The 26,752-nt window shown below is 49.1% G+C and overlaps 1 protein-coding gene across 1 annotated transcript in view; it reads right to left on the bottom strand.

Annotated features, from left to right (window-relative positions):
- Nucleotides 1-26,752, bottom strand: part of LOC143973738 (FHF complex subunit HOOK-interacting protein 1B-like) — a 111,153-nt gene that overhangs the window by 49,819 nt on the left and 34,582 nt on the right. The window contains exons 2-5 of the mRNA XM_077474574.1: nucleotides 21,112-21,384; nucleotides 14,447-14,668; nucleotides 11,913-12,305; nucleotides 314-472 (exon numbers count right to left, since the gene is read on the bottom strand). Of these exons, the coding sequence (XP_077330700.1) occupies nucleotides 314-472; nucleotides 11,913-12,305; nucleotides 14,447-14,668; nucleotides 21,112-21,240 (903 nt within the window). The 5' untranslated portion in view covers nucleotides 21,241-21,384. The remainder of the gene's footprint in view (nucleotides 1-313; nucleotides 473-11,912; nucleotides 12,306-14,446; nucleotides 14,669-21,111; nucleotides 21,385-26,752) is intronic.

The following is a 26,752-nucleotide window of genomic DNA, read 5'->3' on the forward strand; positions in this document are numbered from 1 at the left end:
TCTACTGCTGACCTCCAGCCCTTGCACCACCGTTGACCCCCAGCCTCCGCCCACTGCTGACCTCCAGCCCTTGCACCACTGTTGACCCCCAGCCCCAGGTACCACCCACTGCTGACCTCCAGCCCTTGCACCACTGTTGACCCCCAGCCCCAGGCTCCACTCACTTCTGACCTCCAGCCCTTGCACCACCAATGGCCTCCACCCACTGCTGACCTCCAGACCTTGCACCACTGTTGACTTCCAGCCCCAGGATCCATCCACTGCTGACCTCTGGCTCAGACCCCACCCATTGATAACCGCTTCAGCTACTAACCTGAGTGACAGCATTACAGAACTCCAGAGAATTCATGAAAAGGACCAAAGAGGACACCCCGATCCAGTCTTCTCTCCGCAAGAAGTGCCAGTCATCGCCACGAACCTCAATCTTACGTGGAAGAGATGAGTAGAGGGCGCTCAGCCCCGTTGCCAGGATCTGCCAACAGGAAAGCAATATCAGTTATTTGTTCCACTGTTCCAACATGTAGCCAGGTAAACAGCAGGTGTCAGATCGGGGGAATGACCACCAGAGGGTAGCATAAGTCAGGATCATAGGTGTCAGACCCAGGAGTGAACACCAGAGGGCAGCATAAGTCAGGATCACGTAGGAGTAATCTCCGTGTAATAGTAGAACGCAGCGGGGGCTTGTATAATTGAAGCTTTATGGATTTTTTTGGCCTCATTATAACCCGACTGGTTGTCCCGTCGCTTTATTTCTGAGGATCATTTAAACGCTCAGCGTGAACAATAAATGCAGAGTTATGCTTTAACTCATGGGAGGCCAAGCTGGATTTGTCACTTTGAAGGACCTCATTTAATAGAGGTTTCTTAAATCTTCATAAATACAGACACCAAGGTTACCTTCACTGGGAAACACACATAGAAGACACACGTGGTGACAAGTGTAGGCCTATGCTCATTCTATGGGAGTACCAACGCTGGGGCATGAGCACAAATGGCTATTAGAATGTCTCCAGGAAGATACCACAACTGCCCTAGAGGGGGAGCAGTCCTCTGCTATGTTATACACAGCCTCCTATCATATAACAATGGGTTGCAGGGTGTTTCCCCCCCCCATTACCCCTCAGGGGTATGTCCCCCCCCCCCCCACACACACGGAAAGGGAAACCTTCTAAAAAAAAGGTGGCTGCAGTTTTTTTTTATAAACTCTAACAGTACAAGATGGTGGCGGAGCAGGAGAAGGCAGTGTACAGGATGGATACCAGTGCAGGGACTGTACAGAGAGGGATCACAGACTGGGAACGGGATGGGTGCCCAAGGGACAGGACTGGTCAGGAGAGGTGTGTGGAGAAAGAGAGACGTACGTTATACCAGTACAGGTGTGGGCAGAGCACAGGGTGGGTGCCCAGGGGACAGTACCGGTCAGGCAGCAACTATACAGACTGGGTGAGAAGCAGCAGATGTACCCAGTAACAATACACGACGGGCGACCAAGACCGAGGACTGGTCAGGAAGGGAATGTATAGAGAGAGAGGGCACAGACTAGGAAAGCAGGAGACATATACCTTGTAACAGCACAGGATGATCACAGTGCAGGTAGAAGCAGAGCACAGGACGGGTGACCAGTGGACAATACTGGTCAGGTGGGACTCTACACAGGGGGCACAGACCGGCCAGGCGGGACACTACACAGGGGGCACAGACCGGCCAGGCGGGACACTACACAGGGGGCACAGACCGGCCAGGCGGGACACTACACAGGGGGCACAGACCGGCCAGGCGGGACACTACACAGGGGGCACAGACCGGCCAGGCGGGACACTACACAGGGGGCACAGACCGGCCAGGCGGGACACTACACAGGGGGCACAGACCGGCCAGGCGGGACACTACACAGGGGGCACAGACCGGCCAGGCGGGACACTACACAGGGGGCACAGACCGGCCAGGCGGGACACTACACAGGGGGCACAGACCGGCCAGGCGGGACACTACACAGGGGGCACAGACCGGCCAGGCGGGACACTACACAGGGGGCACAGACCGGCCAGGCGGGACACTACACAGGGGGCACAGACCGGCCAGGCGGGACACTACACAGGGGGCACAGACCGGCCAGGCGGGACACTACACAGGGGGCACAGACCGGCCAGGCGGGACCCTACACAGGGGGCACAGACCGGCCAGGCGGGACCCTACACAGAGGGCACCGACCGGCCAGGCGGGACTCTACACAGAGGGCACAGGCCGGCCAGGCGGGACCCTACACGGAGGGCACAGGCCGGCCAGGCGGGACCCTACACGGAGGGCACAGGCCGGCCAGGCGGGACCCTACACGGAGGGCACAGGCCGGCCAGACGGGACCCTACACAGAGGGCACAGGCCGGCCAGGCGGGACTCTACACAGAGGGCACCGGCCGGCCAGGCGGGACCCTACACAGAGGGCACAGGCCGGCCAGGCGGGACCCTACACAGAGGGCACCGGCCGGCCAGGCGGGACCCTACACAGAGGGCACCGGCCGGCCAGGCGGGACCCTACACAGAGGGCACCGGCCGGCCAGGCGGGACCCTACACAGAGGGCACAGGCCGGCCAGGCGGGACCCTACACAGAGGGCACAGGCCGGCCAGGCGGGACCCTACAGAGAGGGCACCGGCCGGCCAGGCGGGACCCTACACAGAGGGCACAGGCCGGCCAGGCGGGACCCTACACAGAGGGCACAGGCCGGCCAGGCGGGACCCTACACAGAGGGCACAGGCCGGCCAGGCGGGACCCTACACAGAGGGCACAGACCGGCCAGGCGGGACCCTACACAGAGGGCACAGACCGGCCAGGCGGGACCCTACACGGAGGGCACAGACCGGCCAGGCAGGACCCTACACAGAAGGCACAGACTGGGCAGTCAGGAAACATGTATTCGATAACAGTACAGGATGGTGGCAGTGCAGGTAGAAGCAGAGCACAGGACAGGGGACAGTATTGGTCATGCAGGCAGGACTCTGTACAGAGGGCACAGAACGGGCAGGCAGGGGACATGCACTGTATAACAGTACAGGTAGAAGCAGAGCACAGGACGGGTGAGCGGCAGGCAGGACTATGAGAACAGGAAGGATCTGGGAAGATCTGGGCTCAGGTCCAGCAGACGGCGGCTCAGGCAGGGAGGAGTCGCATTCCATAGTGGCAGCTCAGGGAGTGTCCGGGAACCGCACACAGGACGATGCCAGGATGCATTAACTCAACAGGGCAATCGCAGAGCCCCATCTACATGGAGGAAATGGAAGATTTACTGTTACTAGGGAGAGATCTCAATCATGTCACTGCACACCAATGTCACTAAGTGCTGAGTAGCCTGCGCAGGCTCTCTCACTATCTGCTGAGTATAGTGGGAAATGTTTTCAGGCTTGAGGACAGGAAGATCTATATCTCTTCCTGCTCCAGCTACACGACACGGAAAACTATTCCTTAAGGTGGAGGCTGATGTGGCAGCTTGTGGGTAAAATGACACAGCGGAGGAGTCGGGAGGAGAGGGGTGCTATGTGGTTCCCCCACCCTGCTCCCTGCCAACATCACAGAAATGGGACAACAATGCATGCCACACCAGCATCACCCACCCATTAATAGGACAGTATTGTGTGGGAGGGATAGGGAGGAGTAGGGATCACCAGGCTCAGTGTGTACCGCAATGCGTGCCAACTCCGTGTTCAGTTACAGCAGCGTTGGTGTAATGAATACAGAACACAAGTATTTATATAGGAGGTGAAGAATTTGGGGGGGGGGGGGGGTTTGTAATGGGCCGGGCCATCAGACCAGAGAGTGGGTTGAGGGATGTGGTTGTCATTCCAGGATAAGCACAGTGTTCCCATAAATACATAACACGGGGGGTTCAAGCGGAATGCCAAGCAAAAAGCTGAACGTTCTAGTAGATATTATTACCGATCTGTGCTGGGGATTGGATACAAAGTGTGTGTGTGTTGGGGGGACAGAGGAGGGATCAATCTGTGATCCAGGAGCAGGATACATGGGAGAGACCAATATGTGTGCTGGGAGAGGGATACAGGGAGAGACCAATATGTGTGCTGGGAGAGGGATACAAGGCGGGACCAAAGTGTGTGCTGGGAGAGAATATAGGGACATACCAATATGTGTGCTGGGAGAGGGATACAGGGAGAGACCAATGTGTGTGCTGGGAGAGGGATACAGGGAGAGACCAATGTGTGTGCTGGGAGAGGGATACAGGGAGAGACCAATGTGTGTGCTGGGAGAGGGATACAGGGAGAGACCAATGTGTGTGCTGGGAGAGGGATAAAGGGAGAGACCAAAGTGTGTGCTGGGAGAGAATATAGGGACATACCAATATGTGTGCGGGGAGAGGGATACAGGGAGAGACCAATGTGTATGCTGGGAGAGGGATACAAGGCGGGACCAAAGTGTGTGCTGGGAGAGAATATAGGGACATACCAATATGTGTGCTGGGAGAGGGATACAGGGAGAGACCAATGTGTATGCTGGGAGAGGGATACAGGGAGAGACCAATGTGTGTGCTGGGAGAGGGATAAAGGGAGAGACCAATGTGTGTGCTGGGAGAAGGATACAAGTCGGGACCAAAGTGTGTGCTGGGAGAGAATATAGGGACATACCAATATGTGTGCCGGGAGAGGGATACAGGGAGAGACCAATGTGTATGCTGGGAGAGGGATACAGGGAGAGACCAATGTGTGTGCTGGGAGAGGGATACAGGGCAAGAACAATGTGTGTGCTGGGAGAGGGATAAAAGGAGAGACCAATGTGTTTGGGGGGGGGGGGGAACAGAGGAGGGATCAATGTGTGATCCAGGAGCAGGATACATGGAAGAGACCAATATGTGTGCTGGGAGAGAATACAGGGAGAGACCAATGTGTGTGCTGGGAGAGGGATACAGGGAGAGACCAATGTGTGTGCTGGGAGAGGGATACAGGGAGAGACCAATGTGTGCGCTGGGAGAGGGATACAGGGAGAGACCAATGTGTGTGCTGGGAGAGGGAGCGAGAGGAGAGACCAATGTGTGTGCTGGGAGAGGGAGCGAGAGGAGAGACCAATGTGTGTGCTGGGAGAGGGAGCGAGAGGAGAGACCAATGTGTGTGCTGGGAGAGGGAGCGAGAGGAGAGACCAATGTGTGTGCTGGGAGAGGGAGCGAGAGGAGAGACCAATGTGTGTGCTGGGAGAGGGAGCGAGAGGAGAGACCAATGTGTGTGCTGGGAGAGGGAGCGAGAGGAGAGACCAATGTGTGTGCTGGGAGAGGGAGCGAGAGGAGAGACCAATGTGTGTGCTGGGAGAGGAACTACCACTTGCTCATAATATGAATTGAGTGTCCATATCCTCCTCGTTTCAGTTCTTTTAAAGCAACTCCAGATAAAAGAGCCATGACCACGTACAGCAAGCAAATAATTCTCACACATTCCACTGCCTGGGCCAATGAACCCCTTTACACTACAGTGATAACCTAGCAGGAATATCGTCCTCATTTGACACATCCGGGAGTGTCCGATGCCGGAGTCCCATTCTGGATTCGGTTTTCCCTCGGCCAATCCCTAAGTCCCTACAGCAGAAAGGGTCAGGTGGAAGGAATCACAGAGTATAGAATAGTCTTCCTCACGCATCACTAACTTATTCCAGACATCTCTGCCTGGATGTCACACGTCTTCCTCCAACTCAAACTTGTCCAAAACCGAGCTCATATTATTTCCTCCTCCACATGCCCCTTCCCCTGACTTCCCGGTCAAGAGCAATGGCACAACCAACCACCCACCCCCACATGCCAGGGTGCTAGGTGTAGTCCTGGACTCTGATCTCTTCTTTTGGCCTCACATCCAATCCCTTTCCAAAGCTTGCCACCTCAACCTTCGCAACATCTCCAAACTACGTCCCTTCCCAACCAATGAAACCACAACGCTCCCGATTCACTCCCTGGTCATCTCTCGCCTCGACTGCAACTCACTCCTCATCGGCTTAAATAGACGATCCCCCCTTAAATCCATCATGAATGCTGCTGCCGGACTCATCCACCTTACAAACCGCTCAGCGTCTGCCACCCCTCTCTGCCAATCCCTCCATTGGCTTCTACTCACCCAACAAATCCAATTCAAAATACCAAGAACAACTTAAAAAGCCACCTCAGCTCTGCCCCCAGCTACATCACTAACCTAGCCTGAAACCAGACCAACCTAATCGTCCTCTTCGTCCTTCACAAGACCTTCTGCTCTCTAACTCCATCGTCTATTCATCTCCAGGACTTCCCCCAAGCCTCTCCCCTCCTCTGGAACACCCTACCCCCAAATCTGTCAGACGCTCTTCAAATCTATATACTTTTAGGCGATCCCTGAAAACGTTTCTCTCTTTGGAGAAGCCTACCCTCCCTCCCTCCTCCTATTTTCTTCATAAGCTCATCCCCCACAGTTATTACCCTTTCATATCACTTGATCCTCCCTTCTAGATTGCAAGCTCTAAGGAGCGGGGCCCTCCTGTATATAATTGTATTGTACGTGTACTGTCTGCCCTCATGTTGTAAAGCGCTGTGCAAACTGTTGGCGCTATATAAATCCTGTATAATATAACAATAATAATAATACAAGTATACTGGGGGGCATCTGACACACCCGGAGGTAATCACAGCCTGATGAAGAGACCGTGCCTAGTCTATAGAGATACCAGTCAGGAAAAGTTTTCAGCACCCCGATAACTACAAGATCCATTCCCGTATAGTATTCTATAGGAGTATGCTGATCAACAGTTAGGGCTCAGACACACGGCACACAGAAGAATCTGTCTTTAGAATTCGAAGAGGATGATGATGAGGAGGATAGATCGCCGCTGGAACGCCACGGACTCACCACGACTCTACAACTCCATATTATATTCTCCAATGATCCCCCCCCCTCCTAACACTTGACGGAGGATCAACAACTCCACCGGATCAGGTTTCCCCATCACACACACACACACGTGAAAGACAGCTGGCCAAGCGTCCGTCCCACACACCGCACGCCGTCAATGTATATTTATATAGAATCGCATGTTTTGTCTCCGGGGATTTCCATGCTATATATAAAAACAGATCTTATAGACCCCATATCTCTACATAAAGAGGACCTGTCATTTCAATATTTCTATTACAAGGCATGTTTGCATCTCTTGTAATAGGAATAAAAACAATGAAAAAAAAAAAAGAAAGAAAAAAAAAGAAAAAAGATAATTTCAAGCACCCCCATCCCTTGCACAAAAGCAAATCTAAGTCACGCACAGATTTGTAAATAAAAATGATATATATGCGCTAAGTGATAGATGAATTACACAATGTGAAAAATTTAAAAACAATAACAAAAAAAAAAGAAAAAAAAAAGAAAGAATAAAAGAAAGAAAAAAGAAAAGATAATAAATTTCAAGCACCCCCATCGCTTCGTGCTCGCACACAAAAGCAAATCTAAGTCACGCACAGATTTATAAATAAAAATGATATATATATGCTAAGTGATAGATGAATTACACAATGTGAAAAATTTTAAAACAAGAGAAAAAAAAAGAAAGAAAAAAAAAAGACGAGATAATTTCAAGCACCCCCATCGCTTTGTGCTCGCACACAAAAGCAAATGTAAGTCACACACACATTTGTAAATAAAAATGATATATATGCGCTAAGTGATAGATGAATTACACAATGTGAAAAATTTAAAAACAATAAGAAGAAAGAAAAAAAAAAGAAAAATAGAAAAGATAATAATTTCAAGCACCCTCATCCCCTCATGCTCGCGCACAAAAGCAAATCTAAGTCACGCACAGAAATAAAAATAATATATATGCGCTAAGTGATAGATGAATTACACAACGTGAAAAATGTGTCAATTAATGACCTGCAGCTAAGCACTATAAGCCAGATACAGGGCACAAAATAAAAATACAAAATAAAAGTGCAGCGCTAGGTATAAACACAAGATGATCCAAAAAAAAAAAAAAAAGCACATATGAAAGTAAATATATCACTATTAGTAAAGTGCAATATGACCATAAACATTAAAGTGGAAGTAAACCCTTCTATCATTTTCAGTCAAGGAAGCTGCCATCTTGGCCTCTAATGATTCTTTAACTGCCATAATGCTGCACATCAGTGATCAGTTATGAAACCAGCCATTGGATGGTTTGAAAGTTTGGTTGAGAGCACAACCAATGTGAAAAAAGGCATTTCCGGCAAGCCGGGAATGTAAGTGTTTTTTGAAACTGGGTTTACTCCCGCTATAAAGCGGAGTTCCACCCAAAAGTGGAACTTCCACTCATTTGATTCCTCCCCCCCCCCCCACTCTGAGGGGAGGTGCAGATACTGGTATAATACAGGTATCTGCACCCACTTCCGGGAATAGACTCCCGCGGTCACGCCCCTTCCCACCCCCCCGCCATCTCCTGGGAAACACAGGAGATAGCAGGGACCACTTACGACACGTAGTGCGACTCACGCATGCGCACTAGGGAACCGGGAAGTGAAGCCGCAACGCAAACACCCGAATCCCAATGGTGTGAACAAGCAGGATAAAAAATAAAATAAAAAATTGCGGTGGTAGTCCTTGCAAGGAAAAATGGACAGACAGGTCTGTTTAAAATCCAATCGTGCATATGCAGAACGTGTGTGTGTCACGCACACACGCGATCGGATTCTAAACTTTTTTTTTATGTCACATGGTATTTGCGCGGCGGTCTTTGAAACTGAATTTTATGTGGAAAAAATGCACTTTGATTTTAATGCAAAAAATAAATAAATAATATATGTGTGTATAGAGATAGATCGATCTATCTATCTACATCTACAAATATATATATATATATATAGATATATATAAGTAATTAGTTCAATTCTGGCCAAAACGAGAATCACGTTTTTATTTTTTTGTTTCGAATAAAAAAAGATCTCGCGGTGTAAAATCTTTCGCATTATACGAAAAAACGGGCTAACTTTTCTGTTATTTTTAAATTCATTAAAGTAATTTTTAAAAAAAAAATTGCATTTGAAAGACCGCTGCGCAAATACAGTGTGACATAAAATATTACAACAACCATTTTATTCTCTATGGTGTCTATTAATATATATATACATATATATAAAAATAAATAATGTTTGGGGTTCTAAGTAATTTTCTAGCAAAGAAAAAAAAAAAGATTTTAACTTGAAACCAACAAATATAAGAAAAAGGTTTAGTGGTTAAACCTTTTTCGCTTACACACAAAGTCTATTACATTGACAAATTGTTACAATATTTATACTTAAAGAGGAAGTAAACCCTGATGGGTGTTACTTCCTCTTTGTCTCCTTGCAAAGGTAAAGCATAATGGACTACTATGCATCGCATCACATCGCATTGTAGCCCATTATGTGTCACTTACCTGACACAGGAGCCAGCGATGTCACCGCTGTCCCCTGTAGCACGAAGTGTCCATCTTCTTCCAGGTATCGCTGCTCCGGCCACTCACAGCGTCGGAGCAGCGATGACGTCACTCCCGCGCACGGGAGTCGCCACTAACGGCATATCGCCATTAGCATTGGCATGCCTCCAACGGCGATAGAGTGCGCATGCGCCATAGGCAGCTGTGACTGTCCTTTAATAAATATCTCCTAAACCGTATAGGGTTGTAAGGGTTTACGACCACTTTAAGTTCAACTGATAAAGAATGTTTTGATTCTTGGCAGACTGCCGGGTTTTTCTCTTCCTGTCTTCTGAAGGCTGTGGCTTTAGAAGAGCAGAGAAAATTCTTTGCATAGAAAGAATTGTAAAACGCTTTAGTCAAGATCGCGATAAACGATTCTTGGCGATTAATTGCGCAGCTGTAGTGCTAACCGATGCTTTGGCGGTGGATTGTGTCTCTCCGCATCCTCATCTCCTGAGCAGGGCTATGGTCGCGATTGGCGTCAGGACCCTAGACCGCGGCGGGGGGGTGCAGAAGCTTTGGAGACTGCTCTAGCTAAAGGAAGGAGCGGAGGATCGGGTAAGTAACTCGACTCACATCTATACATGTTGCTTTTGAGCGTTTTTTTGCGGTGCTTGTCGCGTTTTTGGACACGCGTTTTTATCGCGATTTTGCCACGTTTTTTTTCTACACTGTGGTTGCTTAGCAACCAGCTATATACAGTGATTTTTTTTTTTTTTTTTTTTAAACGCAAATCGCACTAAAATCACAGTACTTGCGTTTTTGATGCAGGTCCATTGACTTCTATTACATGCAAAACACTGCATTTTGCATGGAAAAAAAAAGTCCCCGAACCCTTTTCCAAAAACGCAGAGGCACAAAAATGCATTGATGTGAACATGTTCCATAGGAACCCATGTTAAAAAAAATGTCCCTGCATTTCTACGAAATGCATCAAAAAACGCATTAGTGTGAATCAAGACTGATGCGGTGCATTGCGACTGCACCCCCAGGAGAAGCACAGTGTACTTGCGGGTTGGGTGCGGGTTAGGTGCCCTTTCCAAAAGGGTTCTGCTGGGTTCTGAGGTTTTGGGGCCCTTTCTGAAAGCGCACCAAAACCCCAGCATGCTGCATCTTAGGCAGCCTGAGCGCACGCAAAACTGCAAGACCCAATAGAACTCTATGAAAAAGTGCAGGTAACCCGCACCTAACCCACGCGTAGACGGCGCTGCCAACGTGGTGTGGTCAACTCCACACCGTATCAGTCTGAAGGAAGCCTTATTGTTCCCCCAGACATAAGCAATTAACCCTTGCAGTGTGGGCACAGCTAATTTTTTTTTGATTTGCCCGGAGTTAGGCTTTAACCACTTCCCGACCAGCGCACGATGATGTACGTCGACAGAATGGCACGGGCAGGCATATTGGCATACAGGTACGTCCAATATTCGTTGCCGCCGTGCCATCGGGAGCGCGCCGCCGGCGGCGCGCTCTCGCGCTGGTCGGGACCCCCGTGAGTCCGGTTGCGGGACCCGCGGACTCGATCGCCGCGGGCATCCCCGCGATCGTCTCACGGAGCGGCCGAATGGAGGAAATGCTGTATAAACAACATTTTTCCATTCTGCCTAGCAACTAGTGACGCTGATCTCTGCTCCATGTGATTGGAGCAGAGATCAGTGTACACTAAATGAAAGCCCAACCCCCCCACAGTTAGTAACACACCACTAGGAACACTTAACCCCTACACTGCCACCCACTGGTTAACCCTTTCACTGCCAGTGTCATTTACACAGGAATCACTGCATTTATATAGCACTGATTACTGTATAAATGACAATGGTCCCAAAAATGTGTCAAAAATGTCCGATGTGTCCCCCACAATGTCGCAGTCACAATAAAAATCGCAGATCGCCGCCATTACTAGTAAAAAAAAAAAATAATAAAAAATTATTAATAAAAATGCTATAAAACTATCCCTATTTTGTAAACGCTATAACTTTTGCGCAAACCAATCAATAATCGCTTATTGCGATTTTTTTTACCAAAAATATGTAGAAGAATACGTATCGGCCTAAACTGAGGGAAAAAAATGTTTTTTTATATATTTTTGGGGGATATTTATTATTACAAAAAGTAAAAAATAATGCGTTTTTTTCAAAATTATCGCTCTATTTTTGTTTATAGCGCAAAAAATAAAAACCGCAGGGGTGATCAAATACCACCAAAAGAAAGCTCTATTTGTGGGAAAAAAAGGACGTTAATTTTGTTTGGGAGCCACGTCGCACGACCGCGCAATTGTCAGTTAAAGCGACGCAGTGCCGAATCGCAAAAAGTGGTCTGGTCTTTGACCAGCAAAATGGTCCGGTCTGAAAGTGGTTAAGTGAAATAACCTTGCCTGCCCTTGTGTAGTAACCTCTGAACTAGCATACATGAATATGCAACTGCACACAGGAGCCCCCCCGATGTTTTGGAAGAACCAGATTAACAGGTACTCACGGGACAGAAGAAAGAGTTCTCTGTGATGTATCGGGCCATGGTGGGGTTATCAGAAGACATGGCCATGATGAGAAGCAGAGCATCCCGCGCCTGCTGACCAATGACCCCCTCGTGGTGGATGAAGGGAACCAGAAGGGAGAAGATCAGGAGGTTGGCCGGGCCGTCTTGCCCCGTGGAATCTTGGAAGAAAAGCTCCAGGGTCGAGGGCTCCCGGGCCAGGGAAACGCAGAGTTGGTTCAGCAGCAACACCAAGTTGTTTTCCAGTACGGGCGAGGCGGGACCGGGAGAGAAAGTGCCGAGGAGGGTGACGAGAGGCCGCAGGACGGGCTGGTAGCGCAGGAGCGGCTGGTGGGATTGGCTGATCAGCATCTCAAACAGCTTCAACTGTTCCACCTGGGATTAGGGAAAAAAAAATAAAAATAAAAAAGACAGGAGGACCATTAGAATACAGGAACGTGTGTGTAAAAAAAAAAACAAAAAAAAAAAAAACACCCAAAACCACCAACACGTAGAATAAGGCAGTGGCAGCAAAAGGGTAAAAAGGGGGGGATATTTACAGTTTTATTTTATTTTTATTTTTTTTTTATATTTAATTTTGATCATATTGCAGAGTTCTGTTTTCACGTTGACATTAAACTAATAATAAAAAAAAAAAAAAAAAATGCGAACAGGCAGCTAAGACCCCTTTCACACTGGGGCGTTTTCAGGCGTTTTAGCGTAAAAAAATAAAAATAAAAAGCGCCTGTAAAGCGCTTGAAAGAATCCTCATCTGCAATCCCAATGTGAAAGCCCGGGTGCTTCAACAGAAAGCCCTTTCACACTGCCAGCGCCCGAAAAATGCTGGTAAAATCGCCGCTTACCGGCGATTTACCAGCATTTTTCGAGTGCTATTGGGGCGCATTTCAACCGCCGCTAGTGGCCAAATATAGGGTTAAAGCGGGAGTCCGCCGTGTTTTTTTTTTTTTTAAAAGCCAGCAGCTACAAATACTGCAGCTGCTGACTTTTAAAATAATGACACTTAAGCGCCCAGCACGCCCGCGATGTCGGCACCCGAAGCCCATCTCTCGATCGTCTCTCGGGGTGCTGCCGCCGCCACCTTGGGTATGCGAATCAGGAAGTGGAGCCTTTCGGCTTCATTTCCCGGGTTCCCTACTGCGCATGCGCAAGTCGCGCTGCGCAATAAAGACGGTCCCCGCTGTCTCTGGGATCCGTGTGTTTTCCCAGCAGGCAGCGGGGGACCTTCGGAAAGGGGCGTAGATTCTGCGGAAAGGGGGCGTACCTTCTGCAGAATCTACGCCGGAAGTGGGTGCAGATACCTGTACTATACAGGTACCTACCTGCACCCCTCTCGCCCTTGAAAGGTGCCAATTGTGGTGCCGGAGGGGGGGGGGGAGGGTTCCAATGAGCGGAAGCTCCACTTTAGGGTGGACCTCCGCTTTAAAAGCACCCACAAAGCGCAGCTGCCAAAAGCAGGCGTTTTGCAGGCGCTTCCCATTGACACCTTTCACACTGCTGCGCCCATAGCGTTGGCGGTAAAACGCCGCTATTTTTAGCGGCATTTTACAGTTAGATTTGCAGCGTATTTCGGCCGCTAGTGGGGCGCTTTTACCCCCTCCCCCCGCTGGCGGCTGAGAAAGGGTTAAAACTGACCGCAATACGCCGCAATGGCGGCGTTTTGCCGGCGGTATTGCAGGGCTGCCCCATTGATTTCAATGGGGAGCAGCGGTGGAGGAGCGGTAAACACACCGCTCCTTCACCGTTCTAAAGAAGCTGCTGGCAGGACTTTTCCCCGACGTCCTGCCAGCGCACCGCTCCAGTGTGAAAGCCCTCGGGGCTTTCACACTGGAATGAATGGTGCAGCAGTTTGAGGGCGGATTGCAGGCGCTATTTCTAGCGCTACAGCGCCTGCAAAACGCCCTCGGTGTGAAAGGGCTCTTAGGAGAGGTGTATTCACCGATTCCAAAAGCGCTGCAAAGAAGACTTTTTTTGACGCCCTGCCAGCGCAGCGCCTCAGTGTGAAAGCACTCTGGCTTTTACATTGGGATTGCAGTTGCGGCTTCTTTCAAGCGCTTTACAGGCACTTTTTTAAAGCTAAAGGGCCTGAAAAACACCCCAGTGTGAAAGGGATCTCAGTGTGGAAGCACTCGGGCTTTTACATTGGGATTGCAGGTGAGGCTTCTTTCAGGCGCTTTTTTTTTTTTTTTTTTTAACGCTAAAGCGCCTGAAAAAACGCCCCAGTGTGAAACTGCTCTAACACTCACCCTACCTGCTCGCAGCCATCTACTGAATGCACAGCTCAACGCGCACGCCTGGTGCACTCCAGCTGTGCCGGAATGGCAGACTCTCGTGACGTCACTCACTGACCAGCCAATCAAGAAGATGAAAACCCAGGAGGACCGCAGCCCGTCTAGAACCTTCAACCAGCAACTCGGTTCAACCTGGAGGTCCAATGTGACTTTGGAGGCTGAAGGAGCTTGCTGGCTTCACGTTCCAGAGGACGGCCCAGACCCGGAGCGTCGCAGGAGATCAGTCACCTTTTTCTCCTCAGTGAAGTCCCTGCGTAAGTGCCAGTGGAGGAGCTTCTCCAGAATGCCCTCAGAGGCCACGTAGGTCAGGATGGGCCCTGGTCCCTCCCCGTCTCGCGGTCGCTCCTCCGCTAAAAGGCTCAGCATCTGGTAGGTGTTGTTCCTCACGCAGCTCATGTCATCTGTCGTCACGTCCGCCGAGGACACCCGGCGCTCCAGAATCCTCAGAACCTGGGAAGATGAGAAAACAAAGCATGATAACCTCCATGATCTAAGACAGGGGTCTCCAAATTATCTAAAACAAAGGGCCAGTTTACTGTCTTTCCGACTTCAGGGGGGGGCAGACTGTGACTAGTGGGAGTAGAAAATGTCCGAAAATGTTCCAGTGTCAGTGGGAGTCCTTTGATTCTCAACCAGGGCTCCGTGAAATCCTAGGGTTCCTCCAGAGGTTGTAGGGGTTCCTTCAGCATTGGGCAATTTCTGCCTCTCAGATAAGTTCCCACCGACACCATTGATCTTTTTAGCTATCTGTAAGGAGGTCATTCTTCCCAATGACCACAAGTGTGAGGACCATTCTTCCCAATGACCACAAGTGTGAGGACCATTCTTCCCAATGACCACAAGTGTGAGGACCATTCTTCCCAATGACCACAAGTGTGAGGACCATTCTTCCCAATGACCACAAGTGTGAGGACCATTCTTCCCAATGACCACAAGTGTAAGGACCATTCTTCCCAATGATCACAAGTGTGAGGACCATTCTTCCCAATGACCACAAGTGTGAGGACCATTCTTCCCAATGACCACAAGTGTGAGGACCATTCTTCCCAATGACCACAAGTGTGAGGACCATTCTTCCCAATGATCACAAGTGTGAGGACCATTCTTCCCAATGATCACAAGTGTGAGGACCATTCTTCCCAATGATCACAAGTGTAAGGACCATTCTTCCCAATGATCACAAGTGTGAGGACCATTCTTCCCAATGACCACAAGTGTGAGGACCATTCTTCCCAATGACCACAAGTGTAAGGACCATTCTTCCCACTGACCACAAGTGTGAGGACCATTCTTCCCAATGACCACAAGTGTGAGGACCATTCTTCCCAATGATCACAAGTGTGAGGACCATTCTTCCCAATGATCACAAGTGTAAGGACCATTCTTCCCACTGACCACAAGTGTGAGGACCATTCTTCCCACTGACCACAAGTGTAAGGACCATTCTTCCCAATGATCACAAGTGTGAGGACCATTCTTCCCAATGACCACAAGTGTGAGGACCATTCTTCCCAATGACCACAAGTGTAAGGACCATTCTTCCCAATGCCCACAAGTGTAAGGACCATTCTTCCCAATGACCACAAGTGTGAGGACCATTCTTGCCAATGACCACAAGTGTAAGGAACATTCTTCCCAATGACCACAAGTGTAAGGACCATTCTTGCCAATGCCCACAAGTGTAAGGACCATTCTTGCCAATGACCACAAGTGTAAGGACCATTCTTGCCAATGACCACAAGTGTAAGGACCATTCTTCCCAATGATCACAAGTGTGAGGACCATTCTTCCCAATGACCACAAGTGTGAGGACCATTCTTCCCAATGACCACAAGTGTAAGGACCATTCTTCCCAATGCCCACAAGTGTAAGGACCATTCTTGCCAATGACCACAAGTGTAAGGACCATTCTTCCCAATGACCACAAGTGTGAGGACCATTCTTGCCAATGACCACAAGTGTAAGGAACATTCTTCCCAATGACCACAAGTGTAAGGACCATTCTTGCCAATGCCCACAAGTGTAAGGACCATTCTTGCCAATGACCACAAGTGTAAGGACCATTCTTGCCAATGACCACAAGTGTAAGGACCATTCTTGCCAATGCCCACAAGTGTAAGGACCATTCTTGCCAATGCCCACAAGTGTAAGGACCATTCTTGCCAATGACCACAAGTGTAAGGACCATTCTTGCCAATGACCACAAGTGTAAGGACCATTCTTCCCACTGACCACAAGTGTAAGGACCATTCTTCCCAATGATCACAAGTGTAAGGACCATTCTTCCCAGTGACCACAAGTGTGAGGACCATTCTTCCCAATGACCACAAGTGTGAGGACCATTCTTCCCACTGACCACAAATGTGAGGACCATTCTTCCCACTGACCACAAGTGTAAGGACCATTCTTCCCAATGATCACAAGTGTAAGGACCATTCTTCCCAATGACCACAAGTGTAAGGACCATTCTTCCCACTGACCACAAGTGTGAGGACCATTCTTCCCAATGACCACAAGTGTGAGGACCATTCTTCCCAGTGACCACAAGTGTGAGGACCATTCTTCCCAATGACCACAAGTGTGAGGACCATTCTTCCCAATGACCACAAGTGTAAGGACCATTCTTCCCAATGACCACAAGTGTAAGGACCATTCTTCCCACTGACCACAAGTGTAAGGACCATTCTTCCCAATGACCACAAGTGTAAGGACCATTCTTCCCAATGATCACAAGTGTAAGGACCATTCTTCCCAATGACCACAAGTGTAAGGACCATTCTTCCCAATGACCACAAGTGTAAGGACCATTCTTCCCAATGATCACAAGTGTGAGGACCATTCTTCCCACTGACCACAAGTGTGAGGACCATTCTTCCCACTGACCACAAGTGTGAGGACCATTCTTCCCAATGACCACAAGTGTGAGGACCATTCTTCCCAATGATCACAAGTGTGAGGACCATTCTTCCCAATGATCACAAGTGTAAGGACCATTCTTCCCACTGACCACAAGTGTGAGGACCATTCTTCCCACTGACCACAAGTGTAAGGACCATTCTTCCCAATGATCACAAGTGTGAGGACCATTCTTCCCACTGACCACAAGTGTGAGGACCATTCTTCCCACTGACCACAAGTGTGAGGACCATTCTTCCCAATGATCACAAGTGTGAGGACCATTCTTCCCAATGATCACAAGTGTGAGGACCATTCTTCCCAATGACCACAAGTGTGAGGACCATTCTTCCCAATGACCACAAGTGTAAGGACCATTCTTCCCAATGCCCACAAGTGTAAGGACCATTCTTCCCAATGACCACAAGTGTGAGGACCATTCTTGCCAATGACCACAAGTGTAAGGAACATTCTTCCCAATGACCACAAGTGTAAGGACCATTCTTGCCAATGCCCACAAGTGTAAGGACCATTCTTGCCAATGACCACAAGTGTAAGGACCATTCTTGCCAATGACCACAAGTGTAAGGACCATTCTTCCCAATGATCACAAGTGTGAGGACCATTCTTCCCAATGACCACAAGTGTGAGGACCATTCTTCCCAATGACCACAAGTGTAAGGACCATTCTTCCCAATGCCCACAAGTGTAAGGACCATTCTTGCCAATGACCACAAGTGTAAGGACCATTCTTCCCAATGACCACAAGTGTGAGGACCATTCTTGCCAATGACCACAAGTGTAAGGAACATTCTTCCCAATGACCACAAGTGTAAGGACCATTCTTGCCAATGCCCACAAGTGTAAGGACCATTCTTGCCAATGACCACAAGTGTAAGGACCATTCTTGCCAATGACCACAAGTGTAAGGACCATTCTTGCCAATGCCCACAAGTGTAAGGACCATTCTTGCCAATGCCCACAAGTGTAAGGACCATTCTTGCCAATGACCACAAGTGTAAGGACCATTCTTGCCAATGACCACAAGTGTAAGGACCATTCTTCCCACTGACCACAAGTGTAAGGACCATTCTTCCCAATGATCACAAGTGTAAGGACCATTCTTCCCAGTGACCACAAGTGTGAGGACCATTCTTCCCAATGACCACAAGTGTGAGGACCATTCTTCCCAGTGACCACAAGTGTGAGGACCATTCTTCCCAATGACCACAAGTGTGAGGACCATTCTTCCCAATGACCACAAGTGTAAGGACCATTCTTCCCAATGACCACAAGTGTAAGGACCATTCTTCCCACTGACCACAAGTGTAAGGACCATTCTTCCCAATGACCACAAGTGTAAGGACCATTCTTCCCAATGATCACAAGTGTAAGGACCATTCTTCCCAATGACCACAAGTGTAAGGACCATTCTTCCCAATGACCACAAGTGTAAGGACCATTCTTCCCAATGATCACAAGTGTGAGGACCATTCTTCCCACTGACCACAAGTGTGAGGACCATTCTTCCCACTGACCACAAGTGTGAGGACCATTCTTCCCAATGATCACAAGTGTGAGGACCATTCTTCCCAATGATCACAAGTGTAAGGACCATTCTTCCCAATGATCACAAGTGTGAGGACCATTCTTCCCAATGACCACAAGTGTGAGGACCATTCTTCCCAATGACCACAAGTGTAAGGACCATTCTTCCCACTGACCACAAGTGTGAGGACCATTCTTCCCAATGACCACAAGTGTGAGGACCATTCTTCCCAATGATCACAAGTGTGAGGACCATTCTTCCCAATGATCACAAGTGTAAGGACCATTCTTCCCACTGACCACAAGTGTGAGGACCATTCTTCCCACTGACCACAAGTGTAAGGACCATTCTTCCCAATGATCACAAGTGTGAGGACCATTCTTCCCACTGACCACAAGTGTGAGGACCATTCTTCCCACTGACCACAAGTGTGAGGACCATTCTTCCCAATGATCACAAGTGTGAGGACCATTCTTCCCAATGATCACAAGTGTAAGGACCATTCTTCCCAATGATCACAAGTGTGAGGACCATTCTTCCCAATGACCACAAGTGTGAGGACCATTCTTCCCAATGACCACAAGTGTAAGGACCATTCTTCCCACTGACCACAAGTGTGAGGACCATTCTTCCCAATGACCACAAGTGTGAGGACCATTCTTCCCAATGATCACAAGTGTGAGGACCATTCTTCCCAATGATCACAAGTGTAAGGACCATTCTTCCCACTGACCACAAGTGTGAGGACCATTCTTCCCACTGACCACAAGTGTAAGGACCATTCTTCCCAATGATCACAAGTGTGAGGACCATTCTTCCCAATGACCACAAGTGTGAGGACCATTCTTCCCAATGACCACAAGTGTAAGGACCATTCTTCCCAATGCCCACAAGTGTAAGGACCATTCTTGCCAATGACCACAAGTGTAAGGACCATTCTTCCCAATGACCACAAGTGTGAGGACCATTCTTGCCAATGACCACAAGTGTAAGGAACATTCTTCCCAATGACCACAAGTGTAAGGACCATTCTTGCCAATGCCCACAAGTGTAAGGACCATTCTTGCCAATGACCACAAGTGTAAGGACCATTCTTGCCAATGACCACAAGTGTAAGGACCATTCTTCCCAATGATCACAAGTGTGAGGACCATTCTTCCCAATGACCACAAGTGTGAGGACCATTCTTCCCAATGACCACAAGTGTAAGGACCATTCTTCCCAATGCCCACAAGTGTAAGGACCATTCTTGCCAATGACCACAAGTGTAAGGACCATTCTTCCCAATGACCACAAGTGTGAGGACCATTCTTGCCAATGACCACAAGTGTAAGGAACATTCTTCCCAATGACCACAAGTGTAAGGACCATTCTTGCCAATGCCCACAAGTGTAAGGACCATTCTTGCCAATGACCACAAGTGTAAGGACCATTCTTGCCAATGACCACAAGTGTAAGGACCATTCTTGCCAATGCCCACAAGTGTAAGGACCATTCTTGCCAATGCCCACAAGTGTAAGGACCATTCTTGCCAATGACCACAAGTGTAAGGACCATTCTTGCCAATGACCACAAGTGTAAGGACCATTCTTCCCACTGACCACAAGTGTAAGGACCATTCTTCCCAATGATCACAAGTGTAAGGACCATTCTTCCCAATGATCACAAGTGTAAGGACCATTCTTCCCAATGATCACAAGTGTGAGGACCATTCTTCCCAATGACCACAAGTGTGAGGACCATTCTTCCCAATGACCACAAGTGTAAGGACCATTCTTCCCACTGACCACAAGTGTAAGGACCATTCTTCCCAATGACCACAAGTGTAAGGACCATTCTTCCCAATGACCACAAGTGTAAGGACCATTCTTCCCAATGACCACAAGTGTAAGGACCATTCTTCCCAATGACCACAAGTGTGAGGACCATTCTTCCCAATGACCACAAGTGTAAGGACCATTCTTCCCAATGACCACAAGTGTGAGGACCATTCTTGCCAATGACCACAAGTGTGAGGACCATTCTTCCCAAGGAACCTTCACCACTTACACCAGGAGCTACATCTGTAATGGGGGGGGGACCTTCACCACTTACACCAGGAGAGGTTCTGCTATGGGGTATTCATTAGACTTAGAATTGCATAGAGGGAATTTTGATAAATCTTCCTGAAGGTGAACGTCAATGCTCTCAATGGTATGACCAATGAAGGAGCCAGTGGTGGGACCACATAGTCCGTGAGGAGGTGGCTTTGGGGGACTAGTTGTCACTACTGGAATGGGTGGGGAGAAAGCCTACGGGACCATGAAGCGAGGTAATACTCCCTACTAGAGCTCCCCCTACACAAGTACTAGATCTTCCATATGTGGTGGGTGGTCACTTTTTGTTGGGACTATCACGGACTTCTAATCTCTTTCCACACACACATCTGACGCCCGCAGGCCCTCCTCACCTGAGACCAGTGATTTTTGAAGACCATCAGGCAGGTCTCTGGGTCGGCGGTCACCAGGGGTTGGAGGCTGGCACTACGGCCGGGCTTGGCGCCAGCGCCTCGCGGGTTGAGTTTACTAAGCCAGCTCATTCTTGCCGGTCTTGGATCACACGGTGCAGGCGGGGAGGAGAGAGAGGAGAGGGGAGGACAGAGGGGACAATTAGGACAGGGAGGGAGACGTGACCCCAACTCATCCCGTCTGTAGACAGGGCCTCTTCATGATGCCTTCAGACTCTGCAGAGACACAAAAAAAATAAATAAGAGAAACGATTACCCCCACCAAAAAAAACAAAAAACAATAACTGGCCTTCATATCCAAATAAAACCATCAGAGATTGGAATAGACAATAGATATAATATTCGGGGGGGGGGGGATACACTGTCTGGGTTTAAAAATACATCTAAAGGATATACTCAGAAGATAAACTAATGTGGACCCTCTGCATCATATAGTACTCCGTTCACATCAGAGTCCCCCCCTCCATCATACAATCCCCTCTCCTTCACATCAGAGCCCCCCCATCATACAATCCCCTCTCCTTCACATCAGAGCCCCCCCATCATACAATCCCCTCTCCTTCACATCAGAGCCCCCCATCATACAATCCCCTCTCCTTCACATCAGAGCCCCCCCATCATACAATCCCCTCTCCTTCACATCAGAGCCCCCCCATCATACAATCCCCTCTCCTTCACATCAGAGCCCCCCCCCCCCATCATACAATCCCCTCTCCTTCACATCAGAGCCCCCCCCATCATACAATCCCCTCTCCTTCACATCAGAGCCCCCCCCCCCCATCATACAATCCCCTCTCCTTCACATCAGAGCCCCCCCCCCATCATACAATCCCCTCTCCTTCACATCAGAGCCCCCCCCCATCATACAATCCCCTCTCCTTCACATCAGAGCCCCCCCCATCATACAATCCCCTCTCCTTCACATCAGAGCCCCCCCCCCATCATACAATCCCCTCTCCTTCACATCAGAGCCCCCCCATCATACAATCCCCTCTCCTTCACATCAGAGCCCCCCATCATACAATCCCCTCTCCTTCACATCAGAGCCCCCCCCCCATCATACAATCCCCTCTCCTTCACATCAGAGCCCCCCCCCATCATACAATCCCCTCTCCTTCACATCAGAGCCCCCCCCCCCCCATCATACAATCCCCTCTCCTTCACATCAGAGCCCCCCCCCCATCATACAATCCCCTCTCCTTCACATCAGAGCCCCCCCATCATACAATCCCCTCTCCTTCACATCAGAGCCCCCCCATCATACAATCCCCTCTCCTTCACATCAGAGCCCCCCCATCATACAATCCCCTCTCCTTCACATCAGAGCCCCCTCCCATCATACAATCCCCTCTCCTTCACATCAGAGCCCCCCCATCATACAATCCCCTCTCCTTCACATCACAGCCCCCCCATCATACAATCCCCTCTCCTTCACATCAGAGCCCCCCCCCATCATACAATCCCCTCTCCTTCACATCAGAGCCCCCCCCCCATCATACAATCCCCTCTCCTTCACATCAGAGCCCCCCCCCCCATCATACAATCCCCTCTCCTTCACATCAGAGCCCCCCCCATCATACAATCCCCTCTCCTTCACATCAGAGCCCCCCCATCATACAATCCCCTCTCCTTCACATCAGAGCCCCCCCATCATACAATCCCCTCTCCTTCACATCAGAGCCCCCCCATCATACAATCCCCTCTCCTTCACATCAGAGCCCCCCATCATACAATCCCCTCTCCTTCACATCAGAGCCCCCCATCATACAATCCCCTCTCCTTCACATCAGAGGCCCCCCATCATACAATCCCCTCTCCTTCACATCACAGCCCCCCCATCATACAATCCCCTCTCCTTCACATCAGAGCCCCCCCCCCATCATACAATCCCCTCTCCTTCACATCAGAGCCCCCCATCATACAATCCCCTCTCCTTCACATCAGAGCCCCCCATCATACAATCCCCTCTCCTTCACATCAGAGCCCCCCCATCATACAATCCCCTCTCCTTCACATCAGAGCCCCCCCATCATACAATCCCCTCTCCTTCACATCAGAGCCCCCCATCATACAATCCCCTCTCCTTCACATCAGAGCCCCCCCCATCATACAATCCCCTCTCCTTCACATCAGAGCCCCCCCCCCCATCATACAATCCCCTCTCCTTCACATCAGAGCCCCCCCATCATACAATCCCCTCTCCTTCACATCAGAGCCCCCCCCCCCCATCATACAATCCCCTCTCCTTCACATCAGAGCCCCCCCCCCATCATACAATCCCCTCTCCTTCACATCAGAGCCCCCCCCCCCCCATCATACAATCCCCTCTCCTTCACATCAGAGCCCCCCCCATCATACAATCCCCTCTCCTTCACATCAGAGCCCCCCCATCATACAATCCCCTCTCCTTCACATCAGAGCCCCCCCATCATACAACCCCCTCTACTTCACATCAGAGCCCCCTGAATCACACAGTCCCCTCCCCTTCACATCAGAGCCCCCCCCATCATACAATCCCCTCTCCTTCACATCAGAGCCCCCCCATCATACAATCCCCTCTCCTTCACATCAGAGCCCCCCCATCATACAATCCCCTCTACTTCACATCAGAGCCCCCTCAATCACACAGTCCCCCCCTTCACATCAGAGCCCCCAATCACAGTTCTCTTCCCTTCACATCAGAGCCCCCCCCACAATCACACAGTCCCCTCCCCTTCACATCAGAGCCCCCTCAATAACACAGTCTCCCCCCTTCGTATCAGAGCCCCCCAATCACATTTCTCTCCCCTTTACATCAGAGCCCCCCAATCACACAGTCCCCTCCCCTTCACATCTAAGTCCCCCCAATCACACAGTCCCCTCCCCTTCACATCTAAGTCCCCCCAATCACACAGTCCCCTCCCCTTCACATCTAAGTCCCCCCAATCACACAGTCGCCTCCCCTTCACATCAGAGCCCCCCCAATCATCCAGTGCCCTTCCCATCAGAGCCTCTCAATCACATGGTGAATACAAAAAAAAAAAAAAACACAAATTCTGGCAAACTCCAAGCATTGATTATAGAAGAATGGGGGGGGGGGGGGCAGCCATCAGTCAGGATGTGGCCCAGAAGTTGAGTGACAACATGCTGGGGGGATTGCGGAGGTCTTGCAATAAAAAAAAAATATGGTCAATACTGCAAATATTGACTCTTTGCACAAACTTCATGTAATTGTCAATAAAAGCCTCTGACATTCATGAAATGCTCGTCATTATACTTCAGTACACCGTAAGTAACATCCGACAACAAGATCCGAAAACACTGAAGCGGAAGACTTTGTGAAAATTAATATTTGTGTCATTTGGCCGCGACTGTACGCGGTCGTTCGGCGATACCACACTGCGGTATAGTATTTATAAAGGGTCAGGATATTTACATAGATGAGTTTTAACTGCTTCCCGTCCGGGCCCATGGCACATAAACGTCCGGGTGGTCCTTTCCTTGTTCTGAGTGGACGTCCCTCAGAACGAACGTTCGCACAGCGGCCACGAGGAACGCCGCGGCTCGATCCTGTGATCATTTTGATCACAGGATCCAGCTGAGCAGAGATCGGAATATGGGCACTGCGATTGGCCCTCGCGATCACATGACGGCTGTGTCCAATCACAGCCGTCACAATGTAAACAGAGACGCGTGTCTCTGTGACAGTTCTCCCCGCCGGGCTCAGTGCTGGGGGGGGGGGGGGGGGAGGGGGAATCTGCAGATCTGTGACCGCTCTCTATGTGAGGATAATTTTACACAGAGAGCTGTTACAGATCCCCCCACCAAGCACCACTGATATACCCCTGTCCCTATACACATTTCAGTGTCCCCCCATAAAAAAAATCTGTCCCCCATCACTGCCAACACCAAAAAAAAAAAAAAACAAAAAAAAAAAAAACACTAATTTGGGTTATTTTTACCAAAGAAATGCAGCAGCATCATTTTTTTGGTCAAAATGTATCAAGAGAAATTATGTATTTGCAAAATTAAGAAAAATGTTTTTTTTTTTTGTGGAAAATTTTCGGTCTTTTTTTTTTTTTTTTTTTAATCTGTAGCGTAAAAAATAAAAACCCCAGCGGTGATTGAATACCACCCAAAAAAAAAAAAAAAAAAAAAAAGCTCTATTTTTGTGGAAAAAAAATAAAAGATAAAAATGTAATTTGGGTACAGCGTAGCGTGACCGCGCAATTGTCATTCAAAGTGTGACAGCGCTGAAAGATGAAAATTGGTCGGGGAAGGAAGGGGGGGGGGGGGGTTGAAAGTATTGAAACTTCCCCTAAGTTCCAAATGTTAAAGGTGTACTCCCACCCCCCCCCCCCCAAAAAAAATGCCTACAAGTGTTAGAGTAAGAGGGGGTGGGGGGGTGAAAGTATTGAAACTTCCCCTAGGTGATCCAAAACTAGGTACCCGCTCCCCCCCAAAATTTTTTTAAAGTTACAAATGTTGAAGGGGTACCCCCACCCCCCCCAAAAAAATGCCTACAAGTGTTAGAGTAAGAAGGGGTGGGGGGTAGGAGGACATAAATCAGTACTTTCCCTTTAGGGGGAAGTTCCACCTAAAGCCTTGTACACACGATCGAATTGTCCGGCAAACTTTCTACCGAATGGACTTGGCCACACAGAAAGTCCGGCATTTGCTTGCGCGATGACGTACAGCGCGTACGACGGGACTAGAAAAAGGAAGTTCAATAGCCAGTAGCCAATAGCTTCCTTTTCGTACTTGCTTCTGAGCATGCGTCATTCTCAGTCCGCCGGACTAGCATACTGACGAACGTATTGTCCGCTGAAACCCAAGTCCGACGGGAAGATTGGAGTGCAAAAATACTTTCTTAGTCCGCCGGACTTCACGCTGAGAAAGTCAGCTGAAACCCACACACGATCGGATTGTCCGGTGAAATGCGGTGCGGCGGACTAAGTACGCCGGACAATTCGATCGTGGTGTACGTGGCATTAAAGTCACAGGGGGCTGATACCTCCAGGAATGTAGAAAATAACAATGGGGGGAGGGTGCAGGGGGGGTGGGAATACAATGTATCAATGTGGAAATGTCCGAGGAATGTAAATAATGTGTAACATTCCACCACAGGGAGATCTCTATGAATGGAAAACTCGCTACAAATGTTGTCATCTCCTGATCCCTGTGTGCTCCATCCACAGAACAATCTCCCCCGGGGGGGGCTCTTCTCTCTTCTAATTTTTTCTCTCTTCTTCTCTTTTTTTCTCTCTTTTCCTCTTTTTTTCTCTCTTTTCCTCTTTTTTTCTCTCTTTTCCTCTTTTTTTCTCTCTTTTCCTCTTTTTTTTTTTCTCTTTTCCTCTTTTTTTTTTCTCTTTTCCTCTTTTTTTTTTTCTCTTTTCCTCTCTCTTTTCCTCTCTTTTCCTAGTTTCTCTCCTCCTTCTCCTCGTTTTTTCTCTTCTTTTTCTTCTCTCTTTTCCTCGTTTTTTCTTCTCTCTTTTCCTCGTTTTTTCTTCTCTCTTTTCCTCGTTTTTTCTTCTCTCTTTTCCTCGTTTTTTCTTCTCTCTTTTCCTCGTTTTTTCTTCTCTCTTTTCCTCGTTTTTCTCTCTCT

This window comes from Lithobates pipiens, unplaced genomic scaffold, assembly GCF_037356315.1.
Source record: "Lithobates pipiens isolate NorthernLeopardFrog02 unplaced genomic scaffold, aLitPip1_a1.2 Scaffold_94, whole genome shotgun sequence".
Lineage (NCBI taxonomy): Eukaryota > Metazoa > Chordata > Amphibia > Anura > Ranidae > Lithobates > Lithobates pipiens.